We start from the raw sequence: 18,475 nt of genomic DNA on the forward strand, positions 1-18,475 counted from the left end.
TTCTCTCTCTTGAACAGAAGAATGTCTGCCAAATATTAAGGATAGCTCTCACTGCTACCACAAGCATTGGCAGATGGAAAGGTCTTACAGAACTATTTGAATACAAATGCAAGAAATAAGAATAATTTTCGACTGCAGCACCTAGTGAAAGAATAAAGAAAAATAAATTTAGAAGGACAGAGCCAGACTTCATTGCTAGGCTTCAAAGCCACTGTCAGTGATGGCTGTAAGCATACAGGAACACATGAGGGACCCTGTACATACTTACATCTTGGCAACATATACACTGTTCCCTCCTGACCCATTGAAAAAAATTAAGGTAAGAGAACCCAAGGCAGAGCTTAATCAGGGAAGCAATAGACTTTTCGTTTTGTTTGGTTTGGGGTTTTTGTTTGTTTGTTTGTTGGTTTTTTTACAGAGACCAGACCTGAATGCCTACAGAATACCTGTGAAGAAGGGACTGATTTAGTTTCTGAGAAGGGTAATTTTATAGCCTAGACCACTGGTCTTTTTCCATTTTTGGCAGCTTTTTAACTATAAATATGTGTTTATCTGTTTTGAATCATAAGGTACCAGATAATTCCTTTTTACTTTTTAATTGGATTGTTTTTATCTGATGCTGCAATAAATTATTTTGGCAAAAATAGAGTTATTGAATGCCTTTTTAGTTGGGCATTGACTTCACATAGTAATTCACAAAACTAATAGTATCTGAGGAAGTAAAAAGAATAGCATAGTCATACTAGCTGTTTCTTAAAACAATTTCTTCTTAAGCCTAAAGCAAGGCATAGACCACAAGGAAAAATTGTTGAGCAGTCAAAGGAGAGCCACAAAACTAAGAAGATACCTATTGTTTTCTGGGCCATTACTTATTTTCCCTTTTCCCAGTATGTATTTAGAAATTTTGAATAAAGTATATTTTCTACTTCTCCCACCATGGCATTATTTATTCCTTCTATCAAAGATGAATTTCTAGTCCCTGAGCAGCCTTTAGCAGGTAAAAGCACACAGTAGAACACTGGTACTGATGACGAACTCATACAGAATTCAGTGAACAGCTCACAGGAGTTCCACTTCTTCTCCTCTCACTCCAGTCTGAAGCTCTCTTCCTTCATTTTTATAGAGGCTTTTTTAAAACAAACCTGATAACAGCACACGTCAAATCTATCTTCTACCAAGTTACTGATGTAAAAAATAAGACTTTGCCCACCATCAAGTGATCAAACTGAATTCCTGCAAATACTGAAAAGATCCTGTAGGAGTGTTGAAAAATTGCAAAGAACTTTGGTGAATAGATGAAGTCAGTGTTGGGTAATTGATAGTTCCAATTGCTACTTATCCTTCCCCTTTGTGTCAAACCAGAATAAATTCCTTGTGAAAAGTCAGAGAAGGCAACCAGATAAAATCAATTCAAAGGAACAGGGAACTTGATGAGGTCAAGAGTATTTGAAAAAAAAAAATCCACTATTTCCAAGTGAGAAATTTCTTCTTAGATGCCTAAGAAAGTTAACAATAATTTGATGACTGCAACACAGTCTTGGGTAGGGAGGAAGTGGAATCCTCTTTTTAAGCATGCTCTTAGTAAGCATAAGTTGGGGGGGGAATCTCCAACATGTAAAGAATTGGAAACTTCTTCCTTAAGTAAATAGAATCTGATTTATAAAATCATAATGTGGCTTCTAATCAGAACATAGCCTACAGTCCTAAATAAGAAATAGAGATAACTTTTCCTGTTTCTATCAAAGGATTTTATCTAATCAGATGCAACCATCAGATTCATATGTCCAAAGCCATGCACTGTAGGAGAATGAAAGGTGAGGTGATGCAGAAATTCTATAGCTGGTATCTGCTCTTTCTTGAAGTTGCCTACTTCCAGCCCTTAAACTAGGGCAATCTCTCTGCTTAAACCATGAAATGTGTAAACATTTCATGGTTTAAGGGCATGGTTTGCCAGGGCAGCTGGCAAAATGCACAAATTTTTTTCCCAATGCCCTATTTTGTGGGAATATGTGCAGTTTTTCTGCTAAACTAGGGGTTGCTTTCATCCATCAGGGTTTTTCATGGTAACATATCCAAATCTGTGTTCAGCAGAAACACTTAACCCCAGTATAGATGAATATGGACGGATTATTTTTTCTATACAATGCTTTAGTGACTTGAGAAAACCATATTACCAACTAAGAGAGATTAAGTTCTCTGTGTCTTACAGAGAACAATTGGCTAGTTTGGTAATACATCTCCCCTCTCTTGAAGAGAAAGAGTTAGTACATTATTTAGCACAGCTGTAAGCTTATTCTTATGTCCCTACCTAGTTTGTTAAGAAACCTCATGTCATCCCTTCCCTGCACTTGTCTTCGAATATTTTTCTTGCATTTAAATGTAGAAATTGCTGTTTATGGTAGAGAAAGGTATAATAAGAAATGAGCTTAAAAGAAGATGTAAAGTTTTTTTGCCATCATGCATTTAACATTCAGGAGTCTCTCTTAGCTGCACACATGATTCTTACAGGTTTCTTAGGATATAGATTGATACAAGAGAATAAAAACAAATTGGTTGGCAGAAGAGGCAGCAGTGTAGACATTAAACAAATGAAATCCAGTTATTTAATTTTTATATATATATAAAGAAAAAAAACCCAAAAAACATTAAACAAGCAAAGTGGAATTTTTAACTCTGCGAAGGGTTAGAAGACTGTTCACTCTAGCTGAATGCCAACTGCCCACCAAAGCCACCCTATCTCTCCTCTCCTCAGCAGGACAAGGGAGAGAAAATATAACAAAAAGTTCTTAAGTTGGGATAATGGCAGGGAGACATCACTCACCAGTAATGTCACAGCCAAACCAGAGCTGCTTTATGGAAGTTGGTTAAATTTATTACCAACTGAAATCAGAACAGGATAATTAAGAAGTAAAACAAATATTAAAAACACCTTCCCCCACCTCTCCTTCCTTCCTGGGCTTAACTTTATTCCTTATTTTCTATTTCCTGCCCTTGAGCAGTGCAGGGAGACAGGGAATGGGAGATTATGGTTAGTTCATCACATTGTTCCTCGTTGCATCCTGGGATTGGGTTTTAGGGGTTCTTATTTGTGTTAGCTAGCTGAGTCCTGTGTACGCCCGCACTTCCCCCGTGTTGTTCCCCCCCCCCCCGCGGTTTCTGGCCCCAAGCTGCCTGCCGCTGGGCTGTCCCCTCTGCCGCTCCTGTGGCCACTCCCCCGTCTGGCCCTGGGAACCCCCGTGTCCACTGCCCCATCCCCACGATCCCACTCAGCCCGAGGTTCGGTGCCCACCCCTGCGGGGCTCTCTGGTTGGTCGCTGTCCTCTGTCATCATTGGGGGTGGTGTCTGCCCTCCCTATCACATCCCCTATATCATCCCGCTCCCTCCGGGGTCCTGGCGCCATTTCCCCCACGTGGAGTGGGAAGCCCGGGTCGCTACACCCCCACTGCAGCTCTCAGCGACAATAAAGCCTTCCTGCCTTCCTCGTGGGTGATTTGGACATTCCTTCCCTCTTTGCCTCGGATCCCGTAGCGCGGGCAACAGAACCCGGCAGACCCTGACCCGCGTGCCGGTGCCAGCGGCACGTGGGAGAGAAGCGGCCAACCCGGAAGTTCAGGGGGAGGCGGCGCCGGAGGGCGTCGGAGCTGCTCCAGACCAGGGAGAACGCCGCAGTTCCTGCCACTACTTCCTTCTTGGGGAGAGGAGCTCTTCCCCTGCTCCATTGTGGCATCCTTCCCACGGGAGACAGTCGTCCACATGAGGGCATGAGTCCTTCCTGCAAGCTACATTTTGTCACTAACTGCTCTCATGAAGTCACAGGTGCTGTCAGCAAACCTGCTCCAGTGTGGGCTCCTCTCTCCATGGGGCCACAAGTCCCATCAGGAGCCTGTTCCAGAGTGGGCTTCCCACAAGGTCACAGCCTTCTTTCAGGCATCCCCGCTCTCCAGCAGGAGTTCTTCCAAGGGCTGTGGGTGGGTCTTTGTTCCTCCATGGTTCTCCATGGGCTGCAGGGGCACAGCTGCCTCACCACGGGCTGCACCAGGGGCTGCAGGGGAATCTCAGCTCCAGTGTCTGAAGCACTTTTTACCCCTCCTTCTCTGACCTTCGTGTCTGCAGAGCTGTTCCCCTCACATCTTCTCACCTTGCTCTTGTCCGGCCACAATTACATATGCACAGATAATGTGGGGTTTTTTTCCCTTCTTAGGGAATATAATTTTGCATAATTCATTTAAAAATATTTTTAATAAATTTCTTCAAATTCATCAAGCTATGTATTTAAAAAAATGTAATTATATTTGAGGAACTCTTAGGTAGGTGACATTTACATAGTTTGGGAAGTATTATTATGTGAAGTTTCTCACAAGTTTTTATTTTAACAGCTTCTGATTTCCCATCTGTGTATGGTGCACTAAATTTATAGAAATGCATAGTAATTACTACTTTTTGTTTTTTGGTAAGTCTCTAGGTTTGACTCATTCTTGAGATGTCAAGGTTTGAATAGAACAAAATCCTATAAAATGAAGATCAGAAGGTTATATTTTTGTTCAGTCATTAAATAAAATTAGTACGATACTGACTGAACTGGGACAGTGCTTAAACACAGGTAACCGTGGTATGGTATAATCTATCCTTAAATTTCATCTACTCTGAAAGAAATTATATAATCATGGAGTTAGATCCTAGAGCTTTGGAATGACTTGTTTGGAAAATTAAATAATTGCAATGTGAGACTGAACTTTATACTCTATTTAGGAAAAGAATGAATCATCATCCATTTGCTCCATGGGTGAACTGAGCTTTGCAATAGTTGAGATTAATACAGCCCAGTTCCTGAAATAAAGCAAATTCATTTGCTCTGGCACAAACAGCAAATGAACTCCATCACTACGAGCAGATTTGACAACATTTGCTGCATTTGTAACATTTTCATTCGTATTACTTTATTTACTCTTACTGGAGCTGGTCAGGCACTGGAAATATTTCTTCCCCCCATAAACTTGCTAAGTGTTTCTCTGCTTTTAAAATTTCCTATCTTTTGATTTTCCTTAATTTCTGCATTTGTTATGCACATATCTAAGAGAACTATGTGGAGTACAACCGAATTCTGGCAAATTCTCCAAAATAAAAAGAAACTGCTGGGAGCATTTAATGCCTTTGCTAACATTAAGAAGCAAGGAGAAAGGGTAAGTTTTGAAAGTTCTGAAGCTCTTCATGATCTGAAGGTTTTACAATTTGGGTTCATATTGGTTTTTCTAAATCTTATGGATGTGAATGCTCATTGTGGACTATGGATATTTTAGGAGTTAAAGCACTCTTACCTAAATTAAAAACTTTTAATTTGAAAGCCTTTTCATGGAGAACTTAAAAAATGTTTCTGTTTTTTGTTTTTGTTTTTATCCATACTGGTGATAACACCTGCATTTAATCCTAAATTAGACACATAGGGGATCTTAAAGTTTCTACTGAAATGTTCTGCCTAAAATAGTTTTGTAAAAACAAAGTGGAGATATTTAGGTTCTTTTAATATTCCAAAGTTTCTCTCTTCAAAGGTCCTGATGGCTAATAACTTCTAATCCTATATTTAGCACATAGCATTTTTCTCAAACTGTAAGATTGCTCGTATTATACACTTCAAATGCATTTTTAATATACCATTATATAACTTTATGCTTAAAAGTATATAAAATTATAAAGATGCTGTATGGTGTCACACCTTTCCCCATGTCACATTTCATTTTGAACAAAATTGCCATAATGCTTGACTAAGGTTTGGAGAGTTAGTTGAGCTCTTTCTGACCTTTTATTATGGTCAAGTATCTTGAAACTTGTTTAATGGAGAATTTTCTTCTTTGTTCAGTTTGTTGATGTTTTGGATGTCCTCTAGTTTTATATATTGCCTTTTAAGATTGCCAGATGAATACCATCTGTGACTGATTAATCTGGAATTTTCCATTTATACTTCTACACTTCTGATGAGTAAGTGGGAACAGGCTAAATTCTCTAGAGTTATACATTGTAAATGTATAAATAGACTTATATTAAATCATTTGCCGAATTTGCCTCATTTCAGGTTTTGCAAAATTGCAACAGACCAATGGATTAATAACATATAATTTTATCTCATTGTCTGGATTTGGGCTTTGTGTACCTGATCAATAAAATAATTGAGATCAGAGAGTTGTCTCCATTGTATCCTTCTTAAGGAAGCAAAGTTAACTAAATCCAGCTGCTAATTAATCAATTACAAATTAATATTCTCTGAACAGAACTTAAACCAAAACTGGATAAAAATTAATGAATGCACTATAGGGAAAAAAAACCAAAAAACCACAAAAAAACCCACCAACCCCAAAACCAAACAATCAAAGAAATGCCACCAAATCCCCAAAACAAAGCAAAGCAAATCCACAGAAAAGCAGACCTATACATATTACCAGCTTTCTTGTATCCACATCTACAAGCTTCCCTTTCTTTGCTTTCTAATTTTCATGCAAATTCACTTGCTAAATGAAATGGCAAAAGTAGCTTGTTATATTCAATGTACATTTTCCTATGTGTAATATAATCTCCTTACTTCTAGCTTATATCCTTTGCATCCTCTATACAATTTTATTCCCATTTGGATATAGTATTTTCTTTGTGCATCTGTACATTTACTTACATTTTAGATAAAATATATGCATGCTTCTCTCATATTTTTATTTTCTCAAATGAATTGTGTCATTTTATTTTGAGCATGTTCTCTCTTTCAGCCTCTGTATGCTTGAAGTAGAATACATTTTGTCATGCAAATCACGTGCACTTTTTGAAGACTTATTTTTCAGTTCCTTCATCTGTTATATAATGAGAAACTCCTCAGGACTCTATTGTCATACACTACTGAAATCTGTTTGAATTCATTTCTATTAATGTTGTTATGTACAAGATAGATGCTTATGTTTAATCTAGTTACTGACTTTTTATCCAGTGGAAAGAAATCAGATTTCTCATAGGATGACTCCTCTCAACCGAAGATAGGTACTTGCAGGTCAGATGAATAAACAGCTGCAAGAGCTTGTTTCAACCTCCTGACAGTAAAGGGTGTCTGTGGTGACTGGACTAGACTCAGACATGTGATTTTTACATGCCTAAAGCTCTATAAGACTACCAACTTCTCTAATTTGCTGTGCTGAATAATTGGCACATAACTATGAACTGAAGGATTTGCTCAAAGAAGAGTCCTAGGAGTCTGGAAACTGTAATTCTATTACTCTAAACCACGTATCACCTTATTTGTACCACTCTTTGTCCATTAGTTTTCCTTCTTCTTGTTATCCTTCAAGGGAGAAATTTGTATTAAAGGGAGACTTGCATACTGGGAAAGGACAGTGAAAACAATAAGCAGAAAGGGAAAACGTAAAATAGAGGCAGGAAAAGAATTCTTTTGTATCAAGTGAAAAGGAAATCAGAAAGGCATGTAAACAGAGGTTTTATATAAAAAGAAACAGCTCTAAATCTTGGAGATTATGTTGAAAGATAAATTCAGGCTTACTGATAGCACTAAAGTTAGAGAGAACAGGTGAATGGAGACTGTGCTACGATCACAGAGAAGATTTTTGTGGAAGTGTTTGAGCTACCCTCAATGGATAAGCAGTAATACAAAGGTCAGAATGAACAGCAGAGGTAGAACTTCAAACACAAGCAAGCAGAATATAAGGCCTGGTCTTTACTTCCATGTGGAGAGGAGAAAGTTATGTCATAGAGTCAAAATTTCTCTGTCAGTTTTGTTAGCATCACAAGGAAGAAAGAAGACAAACATGCTAGACTGCATTTTATTCTTTGTTCTGTCTTTGAATAAACTGCAATCTGGTATGCTGTGATCCACTTCATTATCAGACTTAGTATTAAAAAATATAGAACAGATAAACTTCAATTTGTCTTGACACTTCAAACTAAAGAGTTGTAAAATGTGTCTTTGGTTTTTAGTAGCTGTGAAAAAAATTGATCTCCAACTAGCAATGAAGTCATGTTTGATGTCATTAGAAGTCTATATTTCCTGTCTGACAGATTTTAATGCCTTTTTTTTTTTATTAATGAGGTATAAAGTAAAATTCAGAAAGGTATCTCAATGGCTTTGCAGCCTAAGTACCACTGAAAGTCAATTTAACTTTATAAGTTTTCAAAAATGAACTTACACGGAACCTGTTTCTGTCTAGTTTGCTGTAAAAAGATGTGTAATGAAACCTGCTGTCTTCCTTTGACCAGAAAAAAAGTGTTTAATGAATTTAGCAATTTCCTATTGATTAATAGGATTTATTAGCACCTTTTGATTTAAAGGTGTTTAAATCAAAGCTTCCTGTGATCTAAGTAGGGTAAGTACAATTAAACAGACTAAAGTAGCATTATTCCTCTAACACCCCAGATGGAAAACCCCCAAAATTCATTTTCCATATACATGACCATATGGTATGCCTTGAAAGCTACCAGACCAGGATTACTTCTGGGGGGATGGCTTACATTCATCTTGAAGTTGCTTTAGGAGAACACACCTATCATTGGTCTTCTATCTTTCTGAACTGAGGAGCACCAGCCTGAATTGTTCTGAAAAACAGAAGTGCAGAAATACAATCTGATGTCACAGGTGATCTCTGGAGCAAGACAGACCTGAGCTGTGTTGCAGACACTGCTATTTCTTCCTACGCTGTTAAATGGGAAAGGAGAACTATTCATGCGGTAAATTGAATCAGGGTAAATTATTAATAAACTATCTGAGTCCTGTGCTTTTCTTTGTTTTATTTGTTTGTTTTTTAAAGAAGGACTTATGTCTTCCCTTTATCCCCACACACAATTTGTAGTAAAAGCTGATTGACTATTAAACCTTGCAATTCTATCAGTCTTCTGTGCTTCTTCAGTGTTATATAAGTTTGCTGAAATCAACTATTTTCCTGTTCCTGTTCATTCTCAGCAAGGAGATTGGTTCTCAGGTATTTTATCCCTCCCTTCTAGAAATACTACAGAATAATAAGGCATCAGTCACTGACATTCTCTACATATTTTTGTCAACACATGCTGTCCCCCAATTATCTGCATGCCAAGTGGAAATTGCGTAAATGTTGCCTGTATGTATCTTAGAATTTTGAAAACATTGCAGACCAAATCTTTATATAATGTCTGTACAACATATTCAAAACTTTGTGGATGCCATTATAAAAATTTTGCTTTGATTTTTATCTTTTTCATTCCTTCTTCCTCTGCCAACTCCCCCCAACCAAAACAAAACCATAAACAAACAAATAAAATCTAAACTCCTCTACAGCAACAAAAAGACTTGAACAATACTAGGCCATTCATAAATGCATTATTGCAACAACTGTCTATTTCATTAGAATAAATACTAAGATAGTAGTATTAATGGTACATAATAAGAAAGAATGTGACATAGGGGTTGAGCACAAAATGCTGTATGGTGCCATAGACTGCTTGTTCTTGAGGTTCCACAAATGGAATTTTAATGAGTTGAGATGACTTAGAATCTTTTGTTTGCTTTCAAAATCAAAACACATTACTGTATGATCTGTTGGGACAAAATCCTGAATAAATATAACCTAAAGTAAATGTATAGTTAAAGCTAAACTCTAATTAAAATAAATTTTATTTACCCAAGCTGTAGACACTTTAATTGCATAATAGTTCTAATTCTGTCAGGCGTGGCCGTGGGAGCTGCAGCACGGCATTCCTCGACAGAGATCTCCCTTTTCCCACAGCACCTCCAGGCCCCTGCTGCGCCCTCTCCAGCTGTGCACAGCAGGCACGGGCAGACATTTTCGGCGCGGTCTGTGAGCAGCGGTCGCTGATGCTCTGAGCATATCCTCAGGGGAGAAGCTGTCTGGCAGCTCCAGCACGGCCACGCCGCCGATGCGGCACCGCTTTAGCGAGGCGTCTCCCCGGATCCCGGAGGGCCGAGGAACCCGGGGAGCGCGGCGGAGTTCGGGGGAGGCACCGCGGGCTGCGCAGGGCGCCGGAAAGGGAAGGAAGAGAGAGCCGGGCAGTGCCGCCGCCTCCCGGCTTCAGCACGGCGGACAGCGCCCGGCGAGCGGCGCGGGCAGGCGGGCGGGGCTCCGCACAGGCGGCGCGGAGTCACGGCGGGCACAGAGCCGCGGCCACGCGTAGGGACACGGCCACGCCAACACGTGCCGGGCCGCGGCCGCAACACGCCGGCTGCCAGGAGATCACCGGCGTGCACGGGCAGGGCGGCCCGCGCAGCGACACCGGCGGCACAGGCACGCCGAGACACGCGCGGACAAACGGGCGCAGGGGCACAGACCCAGTGCGCGCTCTCGGGCACAGACACAACCGCCAGGCTCACGGAAAGCACCGCAGCACAGCCTCTCCCGCGCAGCTCGCTCTCCCACACACACACACACAGAATTTCACACACACACACACACACACACACACACAATTTCACACACACACACATATACACGCAGTTTCACACACACACACAGAATTTCACACACACACACACGCATATACACGCATAGTTTCACACACACACACACATACACGCACAGTTTCACACACACAGAATTTCACACACACACACACATATACACGCACAGTTTCACACACACACACATATACATGCACAGTTTCACACACATACAGAATTTCACACACACACACACATACACGCACAGTTTCACACACACACACACACACACACACACAGAGTTTCACACCAACACACACAGACATGGACACGTGCCCGCGCTCCCGCGGGCACAGCACTGGCACAGCCGCACACGGTCACGTGTACGCGCACAGGCACCATGGACGCCACTGACGGACAGCACATGTGCTCGCACTCGCGCTGACACACAGAAACTGGCACACACGGCTGCACGCAGACAGACACACAGACAGACACAGGCACACATGCAGTGACAGACGCACAGACTGTGCTGGTTCCTGCCTGGACAGAGTTAATTTTTGCCGTAGCCAGGAGGGGACATGGCCAGGGCCCAAAGGTTGTTCCGCTATCACCTCAGGTCATTGCGAGCGCTGGGCTTGTGGGGGAAGGGAGTCTCTTCTTTAGAGAAGGGGCTCCCTCTAGTCAAGTGAGTGCGGGGTGGGGGTGGTGTGGTAACCTCGATTCTGAGCATTTTGCATGAGACTCACTTGTCTCTCTCGAACACTTTTGCTATTAATATCATTGCTGTTACTGTTCATTTTTTTATCTCATTGCTGTTTCCAGTAAATTGTTCTTCTTCCAACCCGTGATCTTTACCTTCTATTCCTCCAATTCTCCTCTCTAGCCCGCCACGGGGAATGGGGAAAAGGGTGGGGAGAGCGAGTTGCAGCGTGGTTTGAGTGGAAGCAGTAAATTAGGTAATACCAGTCCTAAACCACGACACAGACGCACACAGACACACAGAGACAGACGCACGGGCGCACACCTTCGCGCACGCCCGCCGGCCGCGGGCCCCCGCCTGGCGACAGCCAATAGCACGGCGAGTCTGCCCCCGGCGGGGCGTAGCCGCCAATGGGAGCGGTGGGGGCGGGGCCCGTCTGGCTCCGCCTCCCTACTTAAGGCCGCGGGTGGCCGCGGGTCGCTCAGTGGCGGGAGGAGGAGGCGCGGGGGCGAAGGCGCGCGAGCAGCGGCGCGCGGCGATCCGCGCACGTGCCCGCCCCCGCGCGGCGCAAGGCGGAGGCGGGGCCGGGGCAGCGCCCGCCGCGGGAGGGGCGGCGGCACCTGCGGGGCGGCCCCGGCGCGGCCACCGGCGAGCGGGCGGCCGAGGGCGCGGAGCGGCGAGCCCGGCGTGCCCGCGGCGATGGAGCAGGACAAGTACCTGCCCGAGCTGATGGCCGAGAAGGACAGCCTGGATCCCTGCTTTGTTCACGCGATGCGCCTCCTGGAAGACGGTGAGGCTCCGCGCCGCGCTCCCCCGGCCGGGGCGCTCCTCGGGGTCGGCGCTCGGCGGCCCCGGCCGACTGACACGGAGCGAAATCGGGTTTCCGGGCGGGCGGGCGGCGGAGCGGCCCGCGGCGCGACCCGTGCGTGCGTGGGCTCGGGGCGGTGGCGGTTCGGGGGTTCGGGCGCCCGGAGCCGCCCCGGAACCGCGCTGGGGGACCCGTCCGACAGCAGCCCCCGGCGGCAGCAGCGAGTGCCCCGCTCCCCGCCGCCCGCGCTCGCTCGCCCGCCCGCCGTGCGCCGGCGCTGCCGCGGCTGGGTCGCCTCTGCGGGAAGCGCTCCCCTGGTTCCCGGGCTCACTTACACAAAGACAGATGCTGGCGTCTCATTACATTCGTTATATCCTGTTTTCCACGCTGAAGTAATAAGGTTTATATGGTAATACTATTATGCCGTTAATGCGGCGCTGTTTTAGTCGACTGAGCGATGTCAGACATTGATTTGATATGGCTTATCAATTTCATGACAGTTTCATCCAGGACATAATGATTTCCTCTTGGTTTTGTGCGGAGATCAGAATACACTGGTTATAACATTTGGTTACTCAGCGTAATTCACCCTGCTTTCCTTGCTTTAGTTGGAGTAGAGTTTTAGTCAGACCTCACCTAGAGGTTCTTTAAAAAGTTTATCATTTAGTCTCTCTTTTAATAACTGCTCAGTATAGTGGTTCATTGAAGACCTCGTGGTACGGAGTTTCAACTTTTGCCAAAGTGTAATCCATTAAGTTTCTCTTATACATGTTTTTCTTCTTAGATTTTTAATAGTCTTTATAAAATATCAAACTTGGAACCTGATGTTGAAAAGAAGTAGTAAAGAATGATGCATAAATCAAGACAACCTATCAAGCTCTTAAATTAAAGCAAAGAAATGTATGGTCAGGCCCTTGAGAGTCACACATTCAAATAAACTCACATTCAGAGGTGGCAGATAATTTCCCAAGTTCTGTTTATGACTTAAAGAAAATCATAACTAATTCAGATTTACCATGCTAAGCAGTAAGTGTTTTTCCTCTGTCAGCAGTTTTTATATTGTATTTCCTTAATGTATATTCTATTGATTGTGAATGAAGATACCGAGTCCAGGTTTTGTTGGAGTGCTTCTGTTTGATAGCTTTGAAATTCATCCTGAATTTCAGTATGAATACAGACCCATTTAGTACCCTTTTGTCATAGCTGCATTGCTGCTAAAGAGGCAGCCATGCTGCTTTTTACAGTTGTTTTTCTAATAATCATACCATAAACAAAGTCCTTATTTCTTAGAGGAATGTATTTTTTGGACCTTGCAGTTCGATCTTTTCCCAGAGGGGGGAAGTATCCACTGAGAGTGTGTGTGTGAGTGTCTGGGAAAGGAGGAAAATGCAGGAAGGACAAAACCGAAAGTAGGCAAATAAAAGTAAAAGGAAAATAAAATTGGTTTTTCTAGGTATCAAGTTCATGTAGAAGTTGCATTTTGAGCAAGTGTGAGATTGAATAAATGAACGATTTCCTTATTCCTTCTTAGCATAAGTAGGACTATGCATTATTTCACTGGATTTTTTAAAAATTAAGGTGAGTTGTCTGAGAGAATGCTAATGTCAGATTCACACCAGGTACCTGGCGTTATCCTTCAAAACACCATCTGTCAAGCTTTCTAGAGATTTGTTTTAGAGTCTAACATATAATGACTGTTAAAACACTTAACCATAGTAAGAACGCTACTACTTAAGAAAATTAAAATTAATGCACTGGTTGCTGCTGGGTATAAATAGAAAGGAAATTTGTAGAATGGGCAGAATTTTCTTTTTTGAGTGCCAGAAGAAAATGGGATCCTGGTGCAAGGATCTCTGTAGTAGTGAAGAATTTCTAGGTTATATTAATGATGAAACATTTTTTCCAGACTCTGGATTTCTGATTTTTAGAATGTAATGCGCATTCAGCTACATCCATAACGATGCCAGCCAGGTGTTCTTTTTATGGTGTCCTAAGCATTTTTGATTGCCAGTACATTTTGTATCAAATGCATAAGTGTAGATTTGCTTTGGAGCTCAGAGCCTCAAGCATTCACTCTGACTTGAAAGTGCTGTGTTGTTTTATATTGACTGCTAAAACCTGAGGTTGAGAACAGTTGTGTTGCTGTGAGAAACTGCAGAAGGGCACACAAGCAATAAGTATTCCAGAAAAATGCTTCTGATTTGCAAGAGTGGATTTACTTGTAAAGATAAGACTGCCCATTTTCCCCCAATAATTTATTTTGTTTGTTTGATTCTGTTGCATGGGTTTTTTTTGTGTGTTTTGGTGTACTTAACCTAATATTAAAACCAGCATGTTACTTATGTTTTCAATATGTAGGTCTGTGTCCTTCAGGTTGACCTATTTCAGATACATACTTGAATCAGTAGCTATTTATCCCTCACCATTAAGGGATGACTAGAAATCACTTATTTTAGTCCTTACGTGGGTCTGGTGAAATCCCCAGAAAAGGGACATTTCCTTTGGCAGACTATTTGTATACTTACCAAACAACATAAAGAAAGGTAAGGTTCTAGTGAAGGAAGAAGGTACTAGTGCTATTTAAATACAAAGTGTGGAGACAAAACCCGATTTCTTTTAAAATCACTGAGGGAATCTGTTGTGGATTCTAACACTGAATGGCCAATTGAGTGCCTTAATCAGAGGATACTTGATTTCCCATGGGTCATAACCCATTTCATGTGGAAGTAGATCCTACGTGACTGTTGCACTATTAGAAATGGCAAAGTCATCGGTAAGTCATCTACTAGGAGGACTTGTGAGTGGCTGGTAATATTTGCCTCAGCCTAAGTTTTTTCAAACTTTTGCAAAATGCATTGAACATACTTATTCTGAGACTATAATCCATTCAGTAATGAAAATTAAATACCTTTTAATTGTAATAGGTAGTTGAACTCTAAAGAATAGGCTAATCTCCATCTATTGGAAAAGACTTTTCTGTATCAAGTGAACTGTTTTGTGTACAGGCTGTTGTAAGAGCTGGAAGAGTGTCCCTGTTTCATGTATAGTTTTAAATTATGCTATTGTATCCTGGTTACCAGTAGTTATGTTCTCAGGTAAGATTGTTCTGCTTTTAGACAGGATATGTCCTGGTAAATATATGAGGTAACACTTGATTAGATAAAAAATGTCAAAAGTGAAGAGCATGTTCTTGGGCAGTACCTTTTTTACCCAGCTTGTGCTTATACTGCAGCACACTCCAGAGCTCCAGGAAGAACTGGGAGCTGCTCGGTTCTACCATGGAAGCTACCAGCTCCTTATATGTATTACTTTTGCATGTTTGTAAATATTTATTGCTTTGTGTAAGATGTCTGTGATTATGAATATAAAAATAAGTGTGTCACTTCAGCTGTGAAGGTGTGGATGACATAGAAAGATACAACCAGCTGGAAGTGTTTGGTAGTTCCAAATTGGTTTTATATCAGCATTCAATTTAATAGGCTAAAGTGTCAGCTAGTTGTCTATGTACTTTTTGAGGTCAAACTTTTTGATTATATATATGTGTGTGTATATATATATTTATATGTGTGTGTGTGTCTTTATATGTATGCAGCCTTGGAATATCTTGCATAGTGTGTTCTTAAAACCAGCTCTGTGTTTTGTAATATAAACATAAAGGAGAAAGACCTATTGGAAAGAGCTGGCCAAAGTAAGAGCATCTCTCCCCATGGAAATATCAGCATTACTAGGGTAATGAGGTAGCTAATTTTTCTCTCTTATAATGACAGTGCAATTGACCTCAGAATTTCAGCTGGCATTCTGAAGGCAATGAGAATCAGGCCTTTAATCTTGAATTAAGTCCCTAGGTCATTCCATGTGGCATAGCAGAGTTCATTAAATCTCCAAGTTGTGTAAATTAGACTCGTATAGCTCAGCTATCATCCCCATACAGGCTTTTTGTAGGATGGGACATGATTATTCAAAACATTAGCCTTTACACTGAGCATTAGTAGGTTCTCTCATACAAGCTTGCAGTGGGAGTTCTGTCTAGTAGAAAACTGTTGACATAATGCAATTTATTTTGTCTTATATTCAGTATTTCAACTAATACACTGTCATATGTAGGTTTGGGGTTTATTTGGACTATTGGAGATTGATTTTCTTTTCATATAGGAATGCAACTTTAGTTCATGAGTATGTGTTTTTGTTAAAAACCTGGGATAATAAAGTTGTTATATGAAAGTTGTTTGTCTTGGAAATACAGAATGTGACAATAATATCCTTAGCCCTAGGCTGTTGATCAAGCCTATGCCCTGCTAAAACCAGGCCTCTGATACTTTTTAGTTTTTATAATTTTTTTCATTGAAAACTACTCGTGAAAATATGCTTGGAAATTTATGAGTTCGCTTGGCTCAACAAGCCGTTTGACTAAAATAAGATTAATGTAAAATGTAAATGTAAATTCATACATTAATATTAATCTGGGAGCGGTCACTATTCTGCTTATTGTTTCTTTTATTCCTGATGTTTACATCAGGTGAGAAGAAATCTGTATTCACAAAATAGTTGGTATTAATCATTGTTTGCTTTGCTGTCTCAAGAAACGCACTGGAAATTCCCTGTAGTCAACCTGAGTTGACTCAGGAAACATTCAGAGCGTGTATTTTAGGTACCTTGGTTTCATTAGAAACTAGATTTGTATTGATCATTTGGAGCCTTTTCAATAGAAAGTGCAAACTCTAGATGAATACAAGATACTTAGGATTTCTATAAAGTAGTGATGTGCTAGGCATTACGGACTTAGTTCAAAGCTGACTAAAGTGAATGGGAATTTTTCTATTGCGTTTAGTGGGCTATCAGGCAGTCCTTGTAATACAAATATGATCTGTTGACTGGTATAGCCAATAGGACATACTTTTGCCTTGTAGAATGTAATGCAGATGAATCACAAGTGATAATCAGATTTATGGAAAACAAAATATTATAAAATGTTAGAATGAGTATAACAAAGCAAATGTTATGTTTGTATTGACCCCAGCTTCTTAGTCATAAAAGGCAGACTTGCTTCAGAGGAGAGAAAAAAGAAATGATAGATGTGATTTAAAAAATAAAAATAATAAAATTATTTCAGACATCTGAAGCCACTTAGGACCATTTGATCTGTAATCTCAGAAAACATGTACTTTGAAACACAGTAAGTTGTTTTGCAAGGAGGCAACAATATGAGTGCAGTAATTGAAGGTTAGATTCTGATACCCTGGTTTAAAATAAAAGATGCTTTGCTCTTTAAATAGTGTTGTTTGAATCACTAGAGCTGCTAAAGGTGTGATTTAGTGCAAATAGCAGAACTTAGTACCAACTGTTCAGGGGAATGTCAAAGGTATTTGCTGAAGTTTATCTGGATACCTATAGCCTCATCAACAAAGTGCTAGTATTTTGGCAACATGAATGTTTTCCTTGAAGAAGAATATTTTTTACTCGTCCTGGGAATTGTTAGTAAGTTTATGTCATATTTAGTCTCCTTGGTGTATACATTCAGAGTGCAACTGCTGTAACTGTCCCTCTCTCTTCCTCTATACTCTAAGTAAGCATTTTAAAATTCAAGAATTTGGGAAATTGTTAATATTTGTGGCTAGTACCACAAGAAGGCAGAATACCTGGACAGCTGAGTAGAACATTCCTGTCAACTTCCTAAGCACTGAACACGTGTGTAATGTGTAGAATAGAGTGGCCATTCCTAACCAGGAGGTGGCATGATTGGGCTCCACATGCCAAAATAGAGCTTCATATCCTGGGACCTTCTGGGAAAGGGCTAGTCGGGTCCAACAGGCACATCAAATTCTTCTTCATTGGATGTATACTTTTCTCATTTAGGCAATATGCAGATAATATATACTGACAACGAGATTCGCTGGAGCATGCTGGGCTATTTAGTAGTCTATAAAATCTGCTATGACCTGTGCATGAGTCTTCCAATAAAGGCTGAACATCTGCCTAACCCACCAAAGCAGTGCCATGAGAGTGAAACAGTTCCTCCGTACACAGGGACACAGGTTTCAGGCTCAAAGTATGAGATGTCTTGGGCCTTACTTTAGAAGGCATAAATGTAGCTGCTGCTTAGTAGTTCTTCAAGGTTTATTAAAATGGGAATATGTTACACCTTTCGGTGCCTTGTAGCTGTACTGTAGGCTACAAATGCTGCTTTTATGAAATAGTTGGTTTCTGATCAGCAGGGTCACTGCAGTCACCTGGTGCCTCAGTTCAGGGTTAGAGTGCCTTTTCAAAAATATGCTGTTTTTAACTGCTTCAATTAAATCTATTTTCTCCACCAAACTGCTGAATGTGGAGGAAAATTCAGTGTTGTTACAGCTGATCTTAGAATATACAATTTTCTTTAAAATATCTTGAGAATAAATGATAGAGTGTTTTCATCAGGGATTTGAAGTGTTAAGAAAGCATACACAATAGAAAAAAAAATCAGTTTTGCAGGTGGACCCTGCTAAGTATTGGGAAGGTATGCATTCATCTTTTCTTCACCTTGCATTTTTAAGTCCTTGGATGGGTATCAGTGCACTA

The 18,475-nt window shown here is 41.0% G+C and overlaps 1 protein-coding gene across 13 annotated transcripts in view; it reads left to right on the top strand.

Moving 5' to 3' along the window:
* Nucleotides 1–11,755: 11,755 nt before the first annotated feature.
* KHDRBS2 (KH RNA binding domain containing, signal transduction associated 2) overlaps nucleotides 11,756–18,475 on the top strand; it is a 356,668-nt gene continuing 349,948 nt past the window's right edge. For all 13 annotated transcript variants that reach the window (XR_008436254.1, XR_008436252.1, XR_008436255.1 and 10 more), the window contains exon 1: nucleotides 11,756–11,902. Coding sequence is in view for 4 of the 13 variants with exons in the window: in XM_053973490.1 (XP_053829465.1) it covers nucleotides 11,812–11,902 (91 nt within the window). In the remaining 9 variants the exon portion in view is untranslated. The remainder of the gene's footprint in view (nucleotides 11,903–18,475) is intronic.

Source organism: Vidua macroura, chromosome 3 (genome assembly GCF_024509145.1).
Source record: "Vidua macroura isolate BioBank_ID:100142 chromosome 3, ASM2450914v1, whole genome shotgun sequence".
NCBI classification, from domain to species: domain Eukaryota; kingdom Metazoa; phylum Chordata; class Aves; order Passeriformes; family Viduidae; genus Vidua; species Vidua macroura.